Below are 20,819 nucleotides of genomic sequence, written 5' to 3'. Positions count from 1 at the left end.
TTGAAAGCATCATTAAGGACAATTGTAAAAATAAAATTTTAAAGTTCTGTGTTTTCAGTAGTGTATGCCATATTTCAAAGGGTTAATAAACACACATCAAAGAGAATGTTTCGCATCGTTGCATTTTAAACATGTGAGCCTGCTCGTGACTTTATCAAAATAGATACACATGTATGGAGAAACATCCTCTAAAGTGTCCATTTCCTACAATGCCACATGCTCTTGAGTCTTGGCCTTAATAATACTATTATTAATATTAAAACAACATCCATAACTGTTTCTTAGAGCTGTTGATACTTTTCAGTTACTCTACACTCAACTCTGGGTCTAAAGCCTTTGCAAAAGCATTTGCACATCACATAAGCTGTCATCAGTGCAGAAATGTAAATTCAGGTATATAGTCTACTTACAGTAAGCACTTGTGAGTGTTAAACTTTAAAGTGAAAATATTTACATCTCTTCTAGTGGCTGGGGTCTGAACAGGATAAAGGAGCGGAGTTCAGTTTAGACACTATACATTACAGACTAATTATAAATGTTTATGTCATAATACATAGTTTACTGCAACCATTTCACACTGAGAGGATCAAATTAAAATCTCTGTAACATAATTTTGAAAAGAGGTCATGGTTGATTTGACACGCACCACGGAGAATGTTAAATGTGTCATATCTTATTGGATTACCCAAATATTAAGGTGTAGTGCTGTGCTGTTCATTGGCACAGTTTATAGTAGAGATAACACTTGATTCATGATGTTACTGTACAGTTTTGAATATGGTTTAACGTAACTTAAAAACACACGTGGGTAAAAATATGGATTTGATTGTATAGTATATGTAGAAGTTAATATGTAAGTAAGGTAACAGGCTAATTTAGAGCTTTTCTTTCATTCCAAATCAAGCAGATTCTTATTTTGTCATTACTCAATCCTTGTTGATTCACATCTAGGAACAGCATGTGAGATATGATGAATGAAAGCAAATATTTACCTTTTGAACCATCTTAGTCATCTCAAGTTGTGAAAGCATGTGTGTATGTAAAAAAAGTTGTGAGGTGGGCGTGGCCTCTTCGTCAAAACCCCTCTTTTGACCATTCATACATTCGATGGGCGGGGTTTGGCACAACGAGAGGCGTTTCGTGTCCCTCAATTCGAAGTTGCGTGCTGAATTCATCGAGGTGATGAAATGGTTACAAGTACCTCAATCCAGATAACGAGGCACAAGACAGTTTGAAATCGACAACAGCACAGAAGCAATACAATCCAGTTGTTTTTTTATTGTTATATGATGCGCTCAGGATGAAGACGTGAGTGCGCGCTGGAAACGCTGGACTGTCAATACGCGGACTCTCTATTGAACATGTTAATGTATGGAGATATACCTTTTTAAACTTAGAAGAAATGTGGCCTGTTCGTGTTCTTGTTTTCTTCTGCCTCGTCTCCATCATCGTGGTTGTTCAGAGGAGCTCCGCGCAGTCAGGTGAGTAATAATGCCGGTGCGTAAAGGCTCTTGGCGATATGCGCACTTGTCCGATGTGCGCTGCTGTTTTCGAGCACTTTGCTGCACTTAAATGACCGGTTATCGAAATATTGTGAAGTGTATGCTTCGGCCACAGTGTATTCATCAAAACATAATGAGGACCAGAGAAGGAAGCCGTTGGGATCACACTTTAATGCTATCAAGTATTCAAGTAAACGCAGCGTGAAACGTTTTTCTGTTTCGCTACATGAGTTAGTAAATGTTGTGCAATGCATAGTTTGTGGCATCAGAATAATCATTAGTACAAGGGCAAGCTAAATGTGATAATGAAACATTTTTGTTTTGGTTGCATATCTTGTAACACATCATATTTTAACAAAAGCAATTGAAAGACCATGCGGGTCTATATTCACAAAGGGTATGCTATATTCACATAGGCCCTTGATTTCAATGAAATTCTGGAAAGACTATGCCAAAGCCTTACAGCCTTGCTGTCTGACGGGTATTTATTTGGTCTATTTTAATGTATGAGTGCGCGTGAGGGAACTTGCTGGAGCGCAGAGCGAGTGCGCGCACAGCAGAACGTGCATTTTCTGCGCGCTTGGCATTGCTTGGTGGACCCCTACGCTTTGTTCAAATAGCTGCTCAGCATATTTCTCCGTGCCCGCTGTGTTAACTCAGCGTTGGCGGCACTTGAATTAAGTCTTGTTGTGTGCATTGTGTGAACAATGAGAGATTGGGCTTTAGGGGGCTATCGTGATAAAAAGATGAGTGAGTGTTATGACACAAAATATTAAAATTGACATGCATATGTCTAGCGAGGGAAACTTAAACTGTTGGATTGTGTGGAGTTGTGTGCAGTAAGTGATAAACGTTTGGCTAAATGGTTGAATCTCACGAGAATATTTCCACGTCACATATATATATATTTCCCCTATGTCAGTAATAAGAAATTCGATTATGGAGGGAAAATGTCATGAAAATAATGCCAAATTTATTACAGGCTTTATTACAACTGAAATGTGATCTAGACATGTTCTTGGCAGGTTTCAGAAGATTCACCCCAAAAGATTGATAGAATGTGACGATGCAGGTGTAGAAATATAGTACAATCGATCTATAATTTAAATTCTCTATTGTTTATTTAATTGAAGACTTGGCTAATGTATACTTACCAGCTGTTTAGTCAGGGCACTGCAATTACTTCTGGCCAGACTCAAACCCAAATAGGTGATTTTTCTTTAACTACTATTATATATATATATATATATATAATCAGATTTGGTTCAAATATGTAGAACAAGATTAAAACAGGATTAGAAACTCATACATCTTTGTTTGGAGTGTGCCTTGATATATTGTGTGTATATATATATATATATATATATATATATGATAGATTATAAGATGTATGTCAGTTTTAAGATCAGTATTATTTCCAGATTTGTAAAGAATGTCATTGATCTGTTTAAAATCCCCCTTGCAGGAAACCCTCAACAATAAGTGTCACCCAGTTTACTCATATTTTTGCTGTAAGTTATTGACAGTTTTCTATCATAAATGTTAATTTATTTCTAACATATGCTGTAGCTCACTGCTCTTTCTGTAGATAAATGATGGAGCATCTGACCCAGACTGTGATGTGACATTTCAGTTCTAAAGGATATTGACTGGGGAATGCAGTCAAATTATTACTCAGCATCGACTCAGATTAAGCTCCATTTGAGAGGCCCAACGAGGCTCCCAGTAATTAAGCTTGTCACTGATATGGTGTCTAGACGTGAATATAATTTTATGAGCAAGGAATGTTGTTTGCTATTTCAGCCAAGCTTAATCCTCTTATTAGAGTCTTATTTGTCATTGAGTCATAAATTTAACTGACACTTGTTGTCTGTCGTACAATACGAGACATTTCTTTATTATATTAACATGGACACTTTATCAACTTTGACAATGGAATGCTTGAATTTATTTCCCTCAAGTATTACTACTACTAACAACCATGGTTGGCTATTGATGCTTTTGGGAAACTCACCCCAGAACAGACCTGCTACCAGACCCACCAGTTGAGACCCACTGGTTTAACCTAAAGCTGAACTATGTAACTTTGTCAGTGTAAAAGTGTAATATGTAGAGAAACAATAAGTATGCTATTCATAGGCAGGGCTGGACTGGTAATCTGGCATACCAGAGATTTTCCTGGTGGGCCGACGCACTTTAGGGCCGATCAGGGGCTCGGCCGCAAAATGGGCCGTATGGGCCACGATAAGCTAAAATGAGCTGCCACATTATGCAGAAAGGGCAGCGAAACGCATCTGATTTCAATTAATTTTTTTATCCTCTCTCTAATACGATGACTTCAGATCAATCACATTCTTGTGCTAAAAAAGGCTAGACACAGCACAGCAAATACTGTTTACCAGAAAGCAGGTGTCTCAGTATGCTTTTACAGTTCTTTTTAATTAGACACATCATCTAAAAAAGAGTGCTCCTGCACGAGACTCTGAATAAACAAAAACAAAGGGAAACAAAGACATTCGTCTAGCCTGCATATACATAGAAAAATAAATGGATGGTTGCAAAAGCGAACAGCCCCTTACAGTTGGTGGAGGTATTTGGCTGTTGCATCTTGCTCTCTTATAAGAGTTTCTCAGATTAAGCAAGGAGTTGTTTAAATGGTTTGTCAGGAAAGAGGTTCAACTTGGAAATGTGTGTCTCGAGATTCTCGTGTTCGGATCCAGCTTGTTGTTTTCCATCTGTTTGAACACCCCCTGTCCTGGGCTTATAGTCTGAGCCACTTCACCACTAAGTTCAGCCGAATACCACTGCTGTCTGTGAATATTGCTACTCTACATACAACTGTACTGAATACATTTTTTATTGGTATGTTGCTGTTATTATGAAGCTTAAGTTTGGATTAGTGGGAATTAGTGCAAGTGTAACACCATGTGAACTATCTATTGAAGCACCCTCCCATTTTACTTTTGACTTAACATTTTAGGATATGTACCGACTAAAAAAAATTATATATTGATTTTTGCACATCATTTGAAAATGTAATGCTCTTTTTCAACAGCCAGGATAGATATGTTCTATGCAATAATATAATGGTGCTGAATGGTTTATGTATTTATTACACCCTCTTTTGGACTAAGGAAACAATGTCAATTTAAAAATCAACTGACTTTAAACGTAATATAGTTAATATACATATATATATATATATTAATATTTATATATTTATTTAATTTAAAAAAGTAAAATACATATTTCATGGTTCAGTCAGTACTGTTTAGTTTTTGTATTAAAGTTCAACACTATTTTACCTTGAGTGTTATTTTTCCATTCAGTATATATATTTTAAAAACTATCGGTTGGTTATTCGGTTAACGGCAGGTAAAATTAGTTATCGGTAAAATCCACTCTACTCCATCAGTAGACTTCTAACTGTCTCTATAAAAATTCCTGTATTTGTTTTGAGTGACCTGCTTAGACCCAACAACATTACTCAACCAATGGTGTGAGTTGGGGGCGGGACTATCTGACTGTTTGAACAACAAGCAACATGCACTAGTGGTGCAGAAATGACATACTTTAGCTTTAAAGGAGAAAAGAGTTCCCTTTGTGATATTTATCAGCATTCTGCTGTCCACATAGGAATACACTGGATGACTTTGTCCTTTTAAAATCTTTATTTTGCATCAGTGACCTAAAATAAACGAGCATGTGCTCAGAAATGGCAGCAAAGTGGATTGAATAGAAAGGTAAAGAGAGGGATAGAAGGAGAGAGACACAAATAATTCTACTCTACCATCTTTGTGTCTTCTTGTGTCTATTAACCCTCATGGCCTCACTTTTGTGTTTCTGGTTGGGTGAGATAAAGGGCAAATGTTCCCTTGCAGTTCTATAGAAATATCACTGCAGTTTCTTTTAGTTTAAAGGTTCATAAAACTCCTACTGAGAAGGTGCAGTGATCGTGTGTGACCTTGGATTACTGGTTCCTCAAAAGGAATTTGTGGGAAACTATATTCTTTGTTTTATGGTCTCACCAGAGAGCTGATCCGTCACTGGTTTCACTCAGAATGCTGTACTTGGTCTATAAAGAATATAAACTGTAGTGTGAACAGTGAGATTTAACCTTATAATGCAATAGACTTAGAGTAGATGTTATATTCAACTTGATGTGAGTAAAAATTAGGTGAAGGAAAGAAGTTCATTCCATTCAATATGATGTACTGTCATATAGGCTGTTTTCACAATTGGTGCAATTGCTTGTTCCAAACCAAAGTTTTCTCATTAACATTTTTGTTGCACAAAGATTGATTGCGCCAACATTGTGATTACCACCATGAATACTATCAGGAAGGTTTACCACTGTAACGGTTTACCAGTGTGACCACTAAAGCCTATTTCATACAATGCAATAAGCTGAACATTGGTTTGTGTACAAACTGCATTTATAGTGCACATTTTATACTATGCGTTTTAAAAGTAGTTTGTTGAGGAAAATAAAACCACATCAATAATTGGTTTTCGAGTTCTCTTAGGTCAAGACTTTTTAAGGATGTGCGTGAAAAGGAGAATTATCACGATTTACGTATTGGCCAAATGAGTTGGAGTACACATACTCTACTCCGTGTAATTCCTGAAAGCTTCACAGCTTTCAAAATAATTTGAAAACCTGTCATGCACAAAGTTGTATACATCCAACATCCCTTGTCTCTTTATTAAAATAAAAAAATAAAAAAATAGTTACTTCAGTAGTGCTTTTATCTTTCAATACAGTGCTGTTAGCCTACTTTCATCTCCGTTAAATGTTATATTAAAAACCATTCTGTCCAATTACGCCAAATTTCCATCAAAAAAAGAGCTTTGATTCCAAGTGGGTTATGTGGGCCTTTAAAATACTTCATAGTCTTTGAATTAACAGAAAAATCATTGCACATGTGCTTTTGCATCATTAAGCTTTTCAAACCATGCTGCATTCAGCTGGTATAGATTGGTCACTTGCAAGCACACTCATTCAGTTCAGAGTCTTAAAAGCCTGTGTAACTATTTACTGTCTATAAATAGCAGGTCACTGGTAAAGTCGAAGGGTTGGGCAAGGAGTTATAGGACACCCCCTTATTACTTTTATTAATTTCTTATTTATTCCCTCTGGGATAACCGGCACTTGGAATGGCGAGAACTACACGCTAGCTGCTGGGAATGGACTGTACATTTAAAAAATTTAAAATCACACACATTTAATGTGAGAGTAAAAGTCTAAACCAGGGCTGAGCTATATGATGGTATATACCGTATTCAATTGTAGAAGTATGTCAGTTGGTAGAGATGCTGCTATAGAGTTTAAATAGTGCATACACTCACTGAGCACTTTATATGAAACACTATGGTCTTAGTAATGTGCCAGATGTCATGTTTCACCATGTTATGCATTCTGAGATGCTGTGCTGCTCACTACAATTGTACAGAGTGGTTATCTGAGTTACAGTAGCCTTTCTGTCAGCTCGAACCAGTCTGGCGATTCTCAGTTGACCTCTCTCATCAACAATGCGTTTCCGTCCGCAGAACTGCCGCTCACTGAATGTCTTCTGAGTAAAATCTAGAGACTGTTGAGTGTGAAAATCCCAGGTGATCAGCAGTTACAGAAATACTCAAACCAGGGAAGTAATTTGTTTAAAAAAATAAAAAAAAGGAATAGTTTCAAATTTCTAGACACCATTCACTTGCATTGTATGAACCTACAGAGCTGAAAATTGTTTCTAAAAATCTTCTTTTGTGTTCAGCAGATGAAAGGAAGTCATACATATCTGGGATGGCATGAGGATGAGCAAAATATGAATGTTTTTTGGGGGTTAACTATTCCTTTAACTGGCATTTGCAATGTATATATAGTGTATGCATGGGAGATATATATATATATATATATATATATATATATATATATATATATATATATATATATGAATGAAGGGCATGGATAACTACAAAAATAGCTGTAGCAGAAATAAACTTCTGTGTTTAACCTGATCATGCTCTGGTATGAGAAGTGAAGACTGATGACACTTTCAGGAAAGCTATGTTTGGAGTGGAATATAATGTACTGCTCACTGCATAGTGCACACTATATACTCTATACTACTATTACTATTTGTCTTACATTTTGTAAATAGCATGGTTTTACGGTTTGTATGGTAGGATGCTATTCCAAACGTAGTGTCTAAAGCCATAGTGTCAGCACTATTCCACCTGCTAAAATGAAATCAGTCCCTCAAGGATTTTGTAATAATGCGATCGCAAGGATGAATGCAAATTCAACCACTCTTAGCATTATTTGCACTCTAAGCGTTAATTGGGTTGTTTCAGTTTGCGGGAAAGGTAATTGCATCTTTAACTAAGGTTACAATAATGAAAACACACTCACAATTCAGGCGATATCTTTTTTAAGGTCAATGTCAATATTATAATATTTAGAATATTATAATATTAAAATACATTGACTCAGTTGTGATTCAGATGATACCTTTGTGAATGGAATGGCCCTCAATATGGGTTCGATTACATATATGACATTTAGGGGGATTCTTATAGAGATTTGCAGGGGAAATCATGCAAAGGTGTATCTTTGGTAGAATTGTGCACTTCTTTGTCTTTAGATTTGCATAAAGCAGTGGATCTAACAGAAGGAGAGGTAAGAACTTGCCTCTTGCAGACCTGCAGGGCTTTTATGATAAAGAGGTTTAGGGCGTGCAGTTATCAACAACACCAACCATCTGCCTTTATCTCATTTTCTTAATAAGAGCAAGTCTAAAGGATTCTCTAGTGCAGGTTTATGCAAAACATCGATGAGGGAATGAGAGGTGGGTATATGGCCAAAAGGTCAGTTGTTAACTAGACATAATGTAGAATTTCTTACGTCACCGTTATTCTGTATATTGACCATTACATTAATTCTGAACACTGAACATTCAGTTAATTTGTGTCTTTGCTCAGTAAACTATCTGCTTTAAATCAAAACAGCATTTTTAGCCAGGCAGTATATATAAAATTGTGTGACATATCGGCATTGTATTGGCTTTTCAGCCACCCTGCTCTCTGGATAATGGCATCAGCCATAAAAAAACAAAACATATCGGTTGACCACTATAAGCAACCACCCAGAACATTCTAGCATTATTGTGACAGGTTTTGCTTGGGCAAGCATTAATCAAATTTTCTTTGAGTAAAAAAAAAGAAAAAAGAAAAAGCTATTTAGCTATCTATTAATATGGTAGTCTACCACTTTACAGTAACCGGTGTAATTTTGGAATGAGTTTTAGTTACAGTTCAACACTTATTATCTTGATAATAAATTCATCTTATGACAATGATAATTATTATAATGGTGATATAATAGTTATAATTATATCCTTTTTGTATCTGCTGTGAGTGACAGTTCCAGTTGTTACAGTGGATGTGAGTACCCCTGAAGGCAGCTGAGGGCAGGAAAAAATGTGTAGGCTGTATCATTGGGAGATACATGGCATGTTGAGGACTACTCACGTCTGGCGATGAAATTTAATTGATAGAATAATGGAAACAGTGGAAGGTTATTGTGATAATATAGAAAACCTGAAACTTTTGAGATTAATTAAATATATTTCACACTATTACATTTCTCTGTAATTAAATGTTTTGATTTTAATATTTCTTTACTCATTTTCATAGCTAATTTACTTTGTCATATTAACATATTAACATCCCCCCGAGTAGGACCATTCAAATATGACATTTATTTATTAAAAGTAAATTGTTAGAATATTGTGTTACTCCTTAAAAAAGTAACTTAACTAATTCAAGTTATTTTTATGGAAAGTAAAGTGTTACGTTACTTTTGCATTACTTTTGAGTTACTTTTTTCTCACAGCCACTATCTCTTCTGCTATGCTATGCATTCCATACAAATAAGCCATGCATTGCATACGAGAGACATTACAGGTCATGCTAACTACTGTACAACACTCATGTCAAAACAAAATAGTAAACAAAAAGATATTTAGAAAGTAGGTCATAATTTCAATTAATAACATATGGGGGCCTGGGTAGCTCAGCAAGTAAAGACGCTGACTACCATGCCTGGAGTGGCAAGTTTGAATCCAGGTCGTGCTGAGTGACTCCAGTCATGCATCCTAAGCAACCAGTTGGCCCGGTGGCTAGGAAGGTAAGAGTCACACTGGGTTAACCTCCTCAAGATTGCTATAATGTGGTTCTTGCTATTGGTGAGGCGCGTGGTTAGTTGTACTTGGATGCCGCGGAGAATTGCATGAGCCTCCAGTCTGCAGTACAAGCCACGTGATAAAATGCTCAGATTGACTGTCTTAGATGTGGAGGCAATTGAGATTAATCCTCCTCTACACTAGTCACTACACCACTATGAGGACCTAGAGCACATTGGGAATTGGGCATGCCAAATTGGGGAGAAAAGGGGAGAAAATCCCCCCAACCCCAAAAAAAAGAATTAATAACATGAATATGCATGATTGGTCATGATTGTTAAGCACCAAATACAGTAGATGCTTAAAGCAACTACATGGCTGGTCTGCCTCCACCTGGGGAAGCGCTTGCAGGTTCACCACCGGATCCCTAAATGGGGTCATGGGAACCTTGGGCACATAGCCCGGTCGAGGTCTCAGGACCACGTGAGAGTAACCCGGACTGAACTCCAGGCATGTTTCACTGATAAAGAACACCTGCCATACCCTCTTGATAAAAGTGAGCGCAGTCAGGAGGACAGTCTTCAAAGAGAGTGCTTTTTGCTCAGCTGACTCCAAGGGCTCAAATTGAGCTCCCCGTATACCCAGAAGGACCGTGGAGAGGTCCCACGAGGGGATAAGATGCAATCTGGGAGGATTCAACATCCTCGCACCTCTATGGAAATTCTATCGTGATACCCTAAATACTTACCTTCTACTGCATCGTAGTGTGCCAATATAGCGGCTACATACACCTTCAAGGTGGAGGAGGACAGCTGCCCCTCCAGCCTCTCCTGCAGGAAGGAAAGCACTGATCCGACTGCTCATCTCTGGGCGCTACAAGGATGACCTGCTCCTTGTCCTCATTGACCTTGCACAGCATCTGTGCAAGTAGGCTCACTGAGGGGGACGCATACTTGCATAGCCCCAGGGGCCAGCTGCGTGCCAGCACATCTGTGCCAAGGGGAGCTTTGGTCAGGGAATACCGGGCAGTGGGAGGATTCTCGGGAAGCGAACAGGTCTACCTGCACCTGAACGAATCGACTCCAAATCAGCTGTAGTCTCCACTCTCCCCTGTGCATGACCCACATGAAAGTGCTGGGTAATGGGAGGTCCGTGGGGGGTTTCCCAGCAGAGAAGCTCCCATTGAGGTCCCTAAATCGTCCCCAGTGCTAACGGTTGCGGCCTCATAACTGTTGGTAGAAGGACCGAGGCGGGGAGCCGCTGGGGTGGCTTTCCCTCTGACGAAGGAGAGACGTGACGGTAACGTTACCATGGTCATGTTCTTGCAATGCGGACATGAACCATCCATGAACAATATCTCCACGAGGTACGGGCCGAAGCACATGAGACAGCTATCGTGGCCGTCAGAATCGGAGAGATAGCGACCGCAACCACAAATTATACACAGACGGAAACGCATCTTGAAAAAATTTCCTTTTAGTAGGAAATATTTTAGTTTGAGAAATATAGTTTTTTTATGGAAATAATATACTAATAATATATAGGGGCGTTCTCTGCACAACGCTGGTGCAAGAGGGGGTAAAACTGCTGCAATGCACCCTAAATCCAACAGCTTCACTCGCTTTCAGAGGTGAATGGACCGGCAGAGGAACACAACCGCTTGGCTCCGAAGAAAAAATCTGAATGAGTGGTTGCAAGCCAGCTCCTTTTATACCCGAATGTCCTGGGGAGTGGCATGCAAATTCCACTCGCCAATTCCCCTTGGCCTTTTCTCAAATATGAGAGGTGTTTGGGGCTCCCAAGGGCCACCCCTAGTGTCACTACATCAACACAACTTCGAGTGAGTGACAGATAGGGAACCGTCTACTCCTCTCTCACTGTTGCTGGTGTGCCAGTGATTACCCCTCTGAATGCCAATGCTGGCACACATGCCATAGGTTGCCAACCCATTGCCTAGGCATTCATCTCAGCATTCAATTAGCTAGTGAGTGTGTCTTTGAGTCCATTGTATTGCGGTGATGGTATATTAGAAGTTTCTGTATTAGAAAGGAGTGTAAACACCCACACAGAATAATCCGCACTGAAACTGCCTTCCCTAATTAGGCGAATTAGCCAGAGATCAGAAAGGAAAATTAGTGCAGTCCAGTCTGGCATTGTTCAACAATGTATCCTGTGTTCATTTGCATGACAACACATGTTGGCTGCTCATTATGGAGAGCGCTGACAATATGGTGCCTGATTGGACAGATTGCTCATCAGGAGAGTCCAGTTCCTGCCACCCCACCTGGGACCCAGTAGAATTTTAACGATGTCTTTCAGCATTCAGGAAGAGAATACTAAAATCCTGTAAATGACTTTCGGATGAGACGTTAAACCGAGGTCCTGACTCTCTGTGGTCATTAAAAATCCTAGGGCACTTCTCGTAAAGAGTAGGGGTGTAACCCCGGTGTCCTAGCCAAATTCCCCCCCATTGGCCCCTATATATCATGGCCTCCTAATAATCCCAATAGCCAGCAGGTCATGTTTGTAAATGAGAAGTGGTTCTCAAACAGTTTACCTGGATAACTAAAGGTTAAATAAAATAAAAAAGTAATCTTAAACTCAGCAACACAATCGTGCACATTCTTGTAAGTATACGTTTGCAAGGTTGAGAAGACATGCACGTAAATATATAATGACATTTTCACACATGTACATACAAACATACACATGAAGCTCCCTCTGCTCTTTGGATTGAGCTTTAAAGGAATAGTTCACACAAAAAATAAACCTTGTGTCATTTTCAAATGTATATGGCATTTTTAATCTTCTGCGGAACACTAAACGAGGTGTTCACCCTGTTTAACCATGGTTTTATAATTTTTTAATTAATAATATATCAATAAATGGCCTCAAAGACACAACGATTTCTTATATGCTTGTGTATGCCATACGTGGCCAGTGATGAGCCCACTTTGAGTTCATTCGAGTCTTAGTCTGGGCTGTCTGTCACAGTGGCTGGCAAAAGAACTGTTCTTTGTGAAATGAAAGTGTCCAGCTGGATGTGATGTTCAATTCATCAGCTTCAGTCCAGCCTGGTTAGATAAATGACATGGATGCTCCCCTCCATTACACGCACACACACAGTGACACATTCCAACCAATGATTGTTCCCCAGTGTCAACTGTGCACATAAATGAATGCAGACATTTTTAGGCCAGAAATACAGAACAGAAAAATAAAATTGCACCAAATGCAAAACACAGATAGAAAAGAAAATTAAAAACAGTTAAATCGATTAGGGTTTTCACATGAAGTAATGTAAGACTAGGGCTAGTTGTCACACATTTTACTCCAGTAATAATTTATCAAGGTAGGTTTATTTTTTAAGGTAAATTTCTGTATAGGCACATACCTTTGGGTGCTTTCACACTTGGTTTGATTGCTTGGACTGAACCCGTGTTTGTTTCCTCCTCCCTCCCCCTGCCCCCAATGTTCTTTGTTTATATCATATTATTTGGGTCCGGTCCGCAGTGCAATTGCATCATCATTGTGAGTTCAAGTGGGCAGCTCTACTGTAACTAGGTAACAACTCAAGAAGATGTCAGCTTCTTAAGTATTAAAGTTTGTCTCTTTGTATTTACCACCAAACCTTGCCATGTACAGAGCGACACTTGTGTTTGTCTGCCACGGATACATTGAATAGGCAATGATGTGATAAATGTTAGAGTTTGAATGCTGTGAGCATGCAGATGTGTTGTAAGAGATGTAAAGAATGTGAACTGCTCTCTGAAATGAATTTATGTGGACACAAGCAGGTATGAGAAATGCATTATTCCATTATAATTGCGATTGGGGGCCTCAAAGATGTAAATTATAATTCATCAATTGTGGTTCACCTCCGCGATATGGTACGATTGTGTCAATATCAGCAGCAAACACTACTGGAGTTCGCATGAACCATTCCCTAGACCACCTTTTTAAGCAGACTTAAAAAAACACCTTTTCAAGAGGAGTTCGGAAAACAGTGTTCACAACATCCAAAGAAACCGAACTTTGACGTTATTAGAACCCGGGTGCAAAACAAAAGTGCTCATGTGAATGCATCTTTAAAATCTTGCAGACAAAGTTATTGATCAGGAAAAAAGATACAGGGCTCTATTTTTTGTGAATGCGCAAAGAGCAGTCTTATCCAAAGTGTAATTTTCATGCCAGCGCAAATGGCCGTGAGTGGGAGTGTATGCGCTACTGTGGGTGTAGGTGCGCAAATTGTGGGTGTATAGTATATAAATGAAATGGTGCAAAGTGCAATTTGGTCGTTGTGCTAAGACATTTCAATATTACATCTTAACTCAACGCAAAGTCCAAATTCAGATCCTACATTTGCAGTTTGTAGATTTCACCAGCAGGTGGTAATAAAGTTAATGTACAAATTCTAAAAGTACAGAACATCAAATTATGCCCCTTCAGTTGCTGTTGAAGCCATTTGTTTAAACAACCAATTATGAGATTTGTGTTAAACTTGGTCATGGTTTATTTTTTCTATTATTACTTTTATTATTATTCTTGTATATTTACAATTGTTTTTATGATTTAATTTTGACTTGTTATTTTCCACCAGTTGTCGTAGAGTGAACAAGATGGAGAGAGTAAAATGTTTAGATTTTTTTGATCACTATTTTAGTTTCATTTAAAGTGTAATTTTACTGTTTGTGCACTGTTTATACTAGCCATGATTTGTGTGTCAGTATATGAAAATGATTAATAATAATTACTTAATTTAATGGCACATACATCCACATTTTTTAAAGAATCACATTTTCCAGGAGCGTGTCACTGTCATAGAAATATGCCTGACATTCATCAAGGACGCATTTAATGCAGAAAAGAACGTAATTTTCGATTCTTCTAATTCAATGCGTACAGTCCATTTACACTACCAACTTCTTATTAATGTGCTGTCTTGGTTAATTAGTTGGTGCTTGTGGGAATGGACTATATAATAGGATGCAGACATTGAATAACTGGAGAAGAACCTCAGAATTAAATGCCACTTGGTCACTCCTTTTGCACATTGAGTGGGCAATTTTACCAAACCCACTTGCACATGCTTGTACGAAAATACCAAAACTTCATGGCCATGCCCACTGATTTTGTTCTCATGACTTTTGCATTGCCTTGTGCATAAAGCTTGCGCTCTTAAAATAGGGCCCATAGTTCATCAAACACATGTTGATCTTTTGTGACTAGTAGTGGTGGATGTTGTCACACTATTAAACTCATTTATTGTGTTTTTGGTAAAATGTAAATAGTAAAACAGTTAATAAACTTCACAAATAAATAGGAGCCATGGCTCATCAATTACTGCAATGCTCAGATGCAATGAGCTTTGGTGCTTTCGTGGGTAATGCAAATTCAAATCCTGTTCTAAAAGCATGATCACACAGGAAATGGGCGTGTTAGTTCAGAATGTTTTGTCACCCATATTTGGACCCAGTGTGCTGAATTATGGACAAGCGCCACCATGCGGTGAATGTTCATGCCTTGAAAATCACAAAAACTCTGCATTTGACATCATATTACTGTTGATACTACATTTGCAATGTTGTAAGTGAAAGAATGCTGATTTTGTCTCAGTACTGTTATGGTAGGGTTAGGTTTAATGTTTGGGTTAAGGTTAAGGTTAATGTTAAGGTTAGGAGTATTTTAATGTAATTAGTCCCAAAGTCCCTTTCAAGGCAAGTTAGTCCACTTGCCAGCCATCTTTGAAACGCTCCCGGGCAGCTATTATCTATGGATACAAGCGGAACATAAGTAATTCTCCTATCTCCTTGTTTTGGGAAAGACTGAAATTTCCAAAACAGTTGGTCAAGATTACGAATCAAACTATATATATATATATATATATATATATATATATATATATATATATATATATATATATATATATTATTATTATTTTATTTTTTAAATCAGCAGTAAAATATGACAAACTACAGTCCATCTAATGCGCATGCACATTCTCGAGTTGACTTACATGCGATGTCTGTATCTAAAACGTCATTGGCTCTTTTACCTGTAAGGTTGGACTTCCATTTCTACATCCGCCATATTGGCCGTTCCAATTTCTCCCATTCATTTTAATACCAATGTCTGTCTCAGCTAAACAGTCTCTGTTACTACTCAAATGTTTCCGAAAATTGGATGTACTGCACCTTCCATGTCACATCCATTCAAAGTAAGTTCTTACGTGGTACGTTGCAACTGTAGTTCCAGCATTGACCACTGGGAGTGGTGTTGGGACTTTTGGTAACCGAGGTCAGCAAACAAAACATAAGACCTCCTGTTACTGTTTTTGTAAGACTGGTATTTTAATAATTATTTAATAATAATAAATAATATACATTTTTTTGCCGAGTTTAAAAGGTAGTTAATTACAGAAATAACCCTCTTATTGTGTTATCTTCAGACATCTCTCTCCAATAGAACACCCTGCTCACATGCATTTCCTGTTTTGAAATGTAATTCATCATTATTAGTATCGCACCCATACACACTTTCACAGGTGACACAAAACGAATCAAGCTAACGTATCATCTATGTCTGTGTGTTAATTCCATTCTGATGGCCACTCACTTCTGAATGCCATGAGCATTAGCTTGAGCTCCTAATTGGGCCGGCGTCGGCTAATTGCACACTCCGCTGGGAGGCAGGGCTGCTTATTTCAATGAATAAACAAGCACTAGCATTCCTCCAATGGTCATGTTTTAATTAGAGGAAAGTCCAACACATGTGCTGACAGAGCATGCTAGAGAACACAAAAGGGTGAATCAAGAGGCCCAAAGAATAAGATAATCAGAGTGTCTCAATCAACTCCCTTGCTCCCCGTATCATGAATAAACATATCATAAACACAAATTCTGGCACTTGCAAAGGTGTTGATTCACTTAACATTGGGACACATACAGTATGACTCAATTACCTGCGACATTATGACGAGGATGCACTTTTAAACGCAGCAGTATTCATCGGCTACATCACTGTAGAAATTACACCATTGTGCATTGTCAATGTAGAAATATAAACGTCCATTGGTATTATAAAAGATAAATGTAGGCCCTAAGCAAATTCCTATTTGGAGACAGCTCAAAAAATGGGCTTGAAAATCCCTAGAAAAGTGCTTATGTTTCCCTACACATCATAATTTACCTGAGTTTTAGCCATGCTTTGACTGTTTTTTTTATGTGTGTGTGTGTGTGTGTGTGTGTGTGTGTGTTTGTGTGTGTGTGAGCGTGTATTTATCACTTTGTGGGGACCTAATGTCCCCATAAGGATAGTAAAACCCGAAAGTTTTGACCTTGTGGGGACATTTTGTCGGTCCCCATGAGGAAAACAGCTTATAAATCATACTAAATTATGTTTTTTGTGAGGGTTAGGTTTAGGGGTAGCGTTAGGGGATAGAATATAAAGTTTGTACAGTATAAAAACCATTATGTCTATGGAAAGTCCCCTTAAAACATGTAAACACAACGTGTGTGTGTGTGTGTGTGTGTGTGTGTGTGTGTGTGTGTGTGTGTGTGTTTTGCACTAATGAAAATTGGGGGGTACAATGTGCGGAACATTCATGCGAAAACCAATCACAGTGTAAAAATCATAATGGCCCTATAAATAAGCTTATAATTTCTTATTTGTTTCTTCTGATTTTGGGGAAAAATATGACTTGGACGTTTTTTAGACAGGATTTGCTCATATGATAAAGTACAATTTAATGTAGTTTTCCAGTTAAATCACTTGAAACAGAAAATGTGAAATTCCATTGACAAGACTGTTGGTGGATTTTGGAAAGGACACACTTAGGTTAATTGGTCAACTGATTTGGTTTTTGGTGGAGCAGATAATCAGTATTGGCCAGTTAATCAGCCTAGATGATACACAGTATCAATGTATCACAAGTACCATTTTATTTAAACTACATGGATTGTGATACCACTGTATTCTTTGAAGTACCTTACTTTACATTTAATTTCCTCATTGTAAAATTATTAAAATGTGCATTTAGTTTTTAGCTTAAGGTGCTGATCTGATCTGACCCTTAAAAATGACCTTCATCTGGATGGCCTAATGTAGTTAGGGTAATTCAGTCATATTAAATTATATGTTTGAATGAATCCAGTTAATTTAGATATTACCACCAGCATTTTTAGGCTACCATTTTTACAGTTTAAGGTATATGTTTATCAAACAGTACCATATTACCATATGATACCACCACTGTATCACAGTACTATGTTTTTAAGGGCTGTCAATTATTTTTTTTATTTCTTTTCACTTTCATTAACATACATTTTTTAGATTGATCCTAATCCCCAGCATTAACTGTCATGGTGTAAAGGTATAGAGTGAGCTTTCTTATTGTTCTGTGCTAGTTTTTTCCTTCCCACCTGGCAGCACCTGAGCTGCCCAATGACCTGCATGTTGCCCTGGAGCTCTTAAATCTCCCCTCAGCACTTGCTGTGAAATACTTCAATCCACTTCATAGCTCAACTCCAGTATAGTTTTAAGCTCTGTTCTGCTGTCAGCATCCTATCTTACTTGCCAACATTTAAAAAATTTTTTTTTTTTTTCACAGACTATGTTGTACCTATGTGTTTTTTAGCAGAAATGATGGCAACCATGGTACATTTTTGTAAAGATCTTATCTTGTGCTGAGCCACCCAGCAATACACAGACGGGTGTGCCTCTCTCAGCGTTTTTCAGCTTCTTTTTTCACGATAAACTGAAGTATTAAATTTGCTATACACTCAAACGTCTCGCCAACTAAGTTTTGGAAGATGAATGTGCACAATTTCCACGGGTACAAATTCTGTATATTAAAAAACATTACTTATGAGCAGTCACATATGTTTGGAGCAATCGTCATAATGCACTATAAAGTATCACATCATATTTAGAAGATATCATACAGCTGAGCTCTATAGATGGAATGCTGATATGTGGGTGAGTGGGAGTGTGTGTCCCGCAGTGAACGCTTCCATGTGTGCGTATTGCCGTGCAGATAAGTATCAGGATTTATGAGTGTAATAACGGTAGTTCTGTGGCTTCATTGAAACACACCGATACGCTCTCTCTGTCATCTACACATTTATCTGTCTAAGCCGTACCTATCGGCCAGGCAAATGCTGTTTTTGTGTAAACATGGGCATTGGAGGGTCAAAAGATAAAAGCAACGCTGCAATCCACATGCCCCCACTGTGACCCTGTACCGTTTTCATTGCATCTTCATGAAAGTTAGGGCATCCAACCACACCAAAGTCTAATTTCTTATCTGTGACAATAAAGCAAGTAGGGCTGAGTGGTATGAAGATGTGAAGGTGGTATTAAGCTAAGTACCACAGTTAATGCCATGGTAGATAATATTTGGTGTATGGCTATTAGTAGGCATCAATGCATTACATTACCTGCATGTGAAAGTGACAAAAAAACACAGTGTAAAGGCCTTTTCACACCAAACTTGAATTTTTGCCACAATTTCACACCACAACTAACATTTTGAAAAGAAACAATGGATTCCTATCGAGCCATTTACACGTGGAGTGAATTGAATTAGCTGTTTTAACCATCATAGCTTCAAAAAAAAGATGTGTCCAAAGCTAAATATGTTTTGTATATTCTGTTTTTAAGACCTATTGTTCCCCCAAAATTGTATCACGTTTATAATTTACAAGATATGGTTTATGCCTTATGTAACCCTGTGTAAGTGCAATACAGTAATTCATTAATTCATCACATTAACCATCCTGCCTTTTACACATGCATTTTTAAGTGAAGATTTCTGTGGAGCAAATTATGAGGTTTCAGTAACCCAGTTAGTCTTCTGTCAACATTTGGGCCCTTTTTTCACAACCAGGATCAAAGATTTAGTAACTGAGTTAAAGGTGTGTTTATTGGCTGAATGTAATAAACTTAAGAATCCCTGAGAAAGGAGATCTTGCTACTAAATCGGTTGTGATGTGTAAACTACAGTAGGCAGACATTAGGCCTAATCTGGAAATGAAGAATGAGGATATAAATATGAAATTAGACAACCCAAACAAGACCAACACTGACTGATAAACAAAGCACAGAAAGAAAATACCAGTACAGTCCAGAAATGAGACAGGTGTGTGGATAAAATAAAGTAGACATTTTTAAATATTTATCTTCATCCTGCAGCCGAACAGCTATGAAAATTATTCTAACCAGAGTGATTTAGCTTCTTTACATAATAAATGCCATTATCATGTCAAATTAATGTTTACGTTTTGAAATATTACCTAATTATATATATGTTTACATTTTGGAAACTGGGCTCATGATTCTCGGCCACGTGTATAACCAGGGTTTAACTAATGTTATTACATTTCATTCCACACTTCATCTCTAAAGGTAAATTAATGAGATAAAAGGACCTTTTTTTATTTATTTTTTACTGTGGGATCAATTCTAGAGCTCTATCCCTTTAAGAGAGCGCATGCATGTTAAAAAGCGTCTATGCTGCACAGTGAGAGATAATGAGAGAGATGCAAGGAAAGATAGATATTTACAGTCCAACAAAAATAAACTATTGATTTTTTTTGTTCCTATGAGTGGATTACTAATTTTCACCAACGTGTTAAAATGAAAAAAATTGGGAATTTCACGCACTGTGAACATTGGATTGTGCAGGAATACATAAAATATGTAAAAAACGCTCCGAAATGAATGGTGTTTTTTTTTCCCCTGCTATTTTCTACACATTGTTAATTGCTGCTGCTAAGACACTCGGAAAAGAGCAAGGACAATTCTAGGAGAGCGTGCTCGGTGTCTGCATGTTCTTGTGTGCACATGCGTCCAATATATTATGCGCTCACGTGTCATTGCGAGCTAAATATAATTGTGCTTGCCAGGGGCAGACTGGGAAAAGAAATCGGCCCTGGATTTAAAATAAAAATTGGCCCAAATGTTGTTTGGCCCCTTTCGGCCCTGTTTTGTGGCCGGCCCACCAGGAAAAGTCCCAGTTCTCTGAGTGCTTGTTTAGAAGACTTTGTACGCTTCGTGTACATTTTTTCTCTGCTTGCACTAATAAAATATGCAGCACTGGCCCGATCGGGCATGTGACAGTTATAGCAACTGGCCCGTATCT

At 38.0% G+C, this 20,819-nt stretch overlaps 1 protein-coding gene across 1 annotated transcript in view; it reads left to right on the top strand.

Annotated features, from left to right (window-relative positions):
* The first annotated feature begins 1,277 nt into the window (after nucleotides 1-1,277).
* LOC127644379 (receptor tyrosine-protein kinase erbB-4-like) overlaps nucleotides 1,278-20,819 on the top strand; it is a 226,557-nt gene continuing 207,015 nt past the window's right edge. Inside the window, exon 1 of the mRNA XM_052127521.1 lies at nucleotides 1,278-1,481. Coding sequence (XP_051983481.1) covers nucleotides 1,403-1,481 — 79 coding nt within the window. The 5' untranslated portion in view covers nucleotides 1,278-1,402. The remainder of the gene's footprint in view (nucleotides 1,482-20,819) is intronic.

The sequence above is a fragment of the Xyrauchen texanus genome, chromosome 5 (assembly GCF_025860055.1).
Source record: "Xyrauchen texanus isolate HMW12.3.18 chromosome 5, RBS_HiC_50CHRs, whole genome shotgun sequence".
Lineage (NCBI taxonomy): Eukaryota > Metazoa > Chordata > Actinopteri > Cypriniformes > Catostomidae > Xyrauchen > Xyrauchen texanus.
The sequence above is the reverse complement of the archived record's forward strand: the minus strand, read 5'-3'. Positions and strand labels throughout refer to the sequence as shown.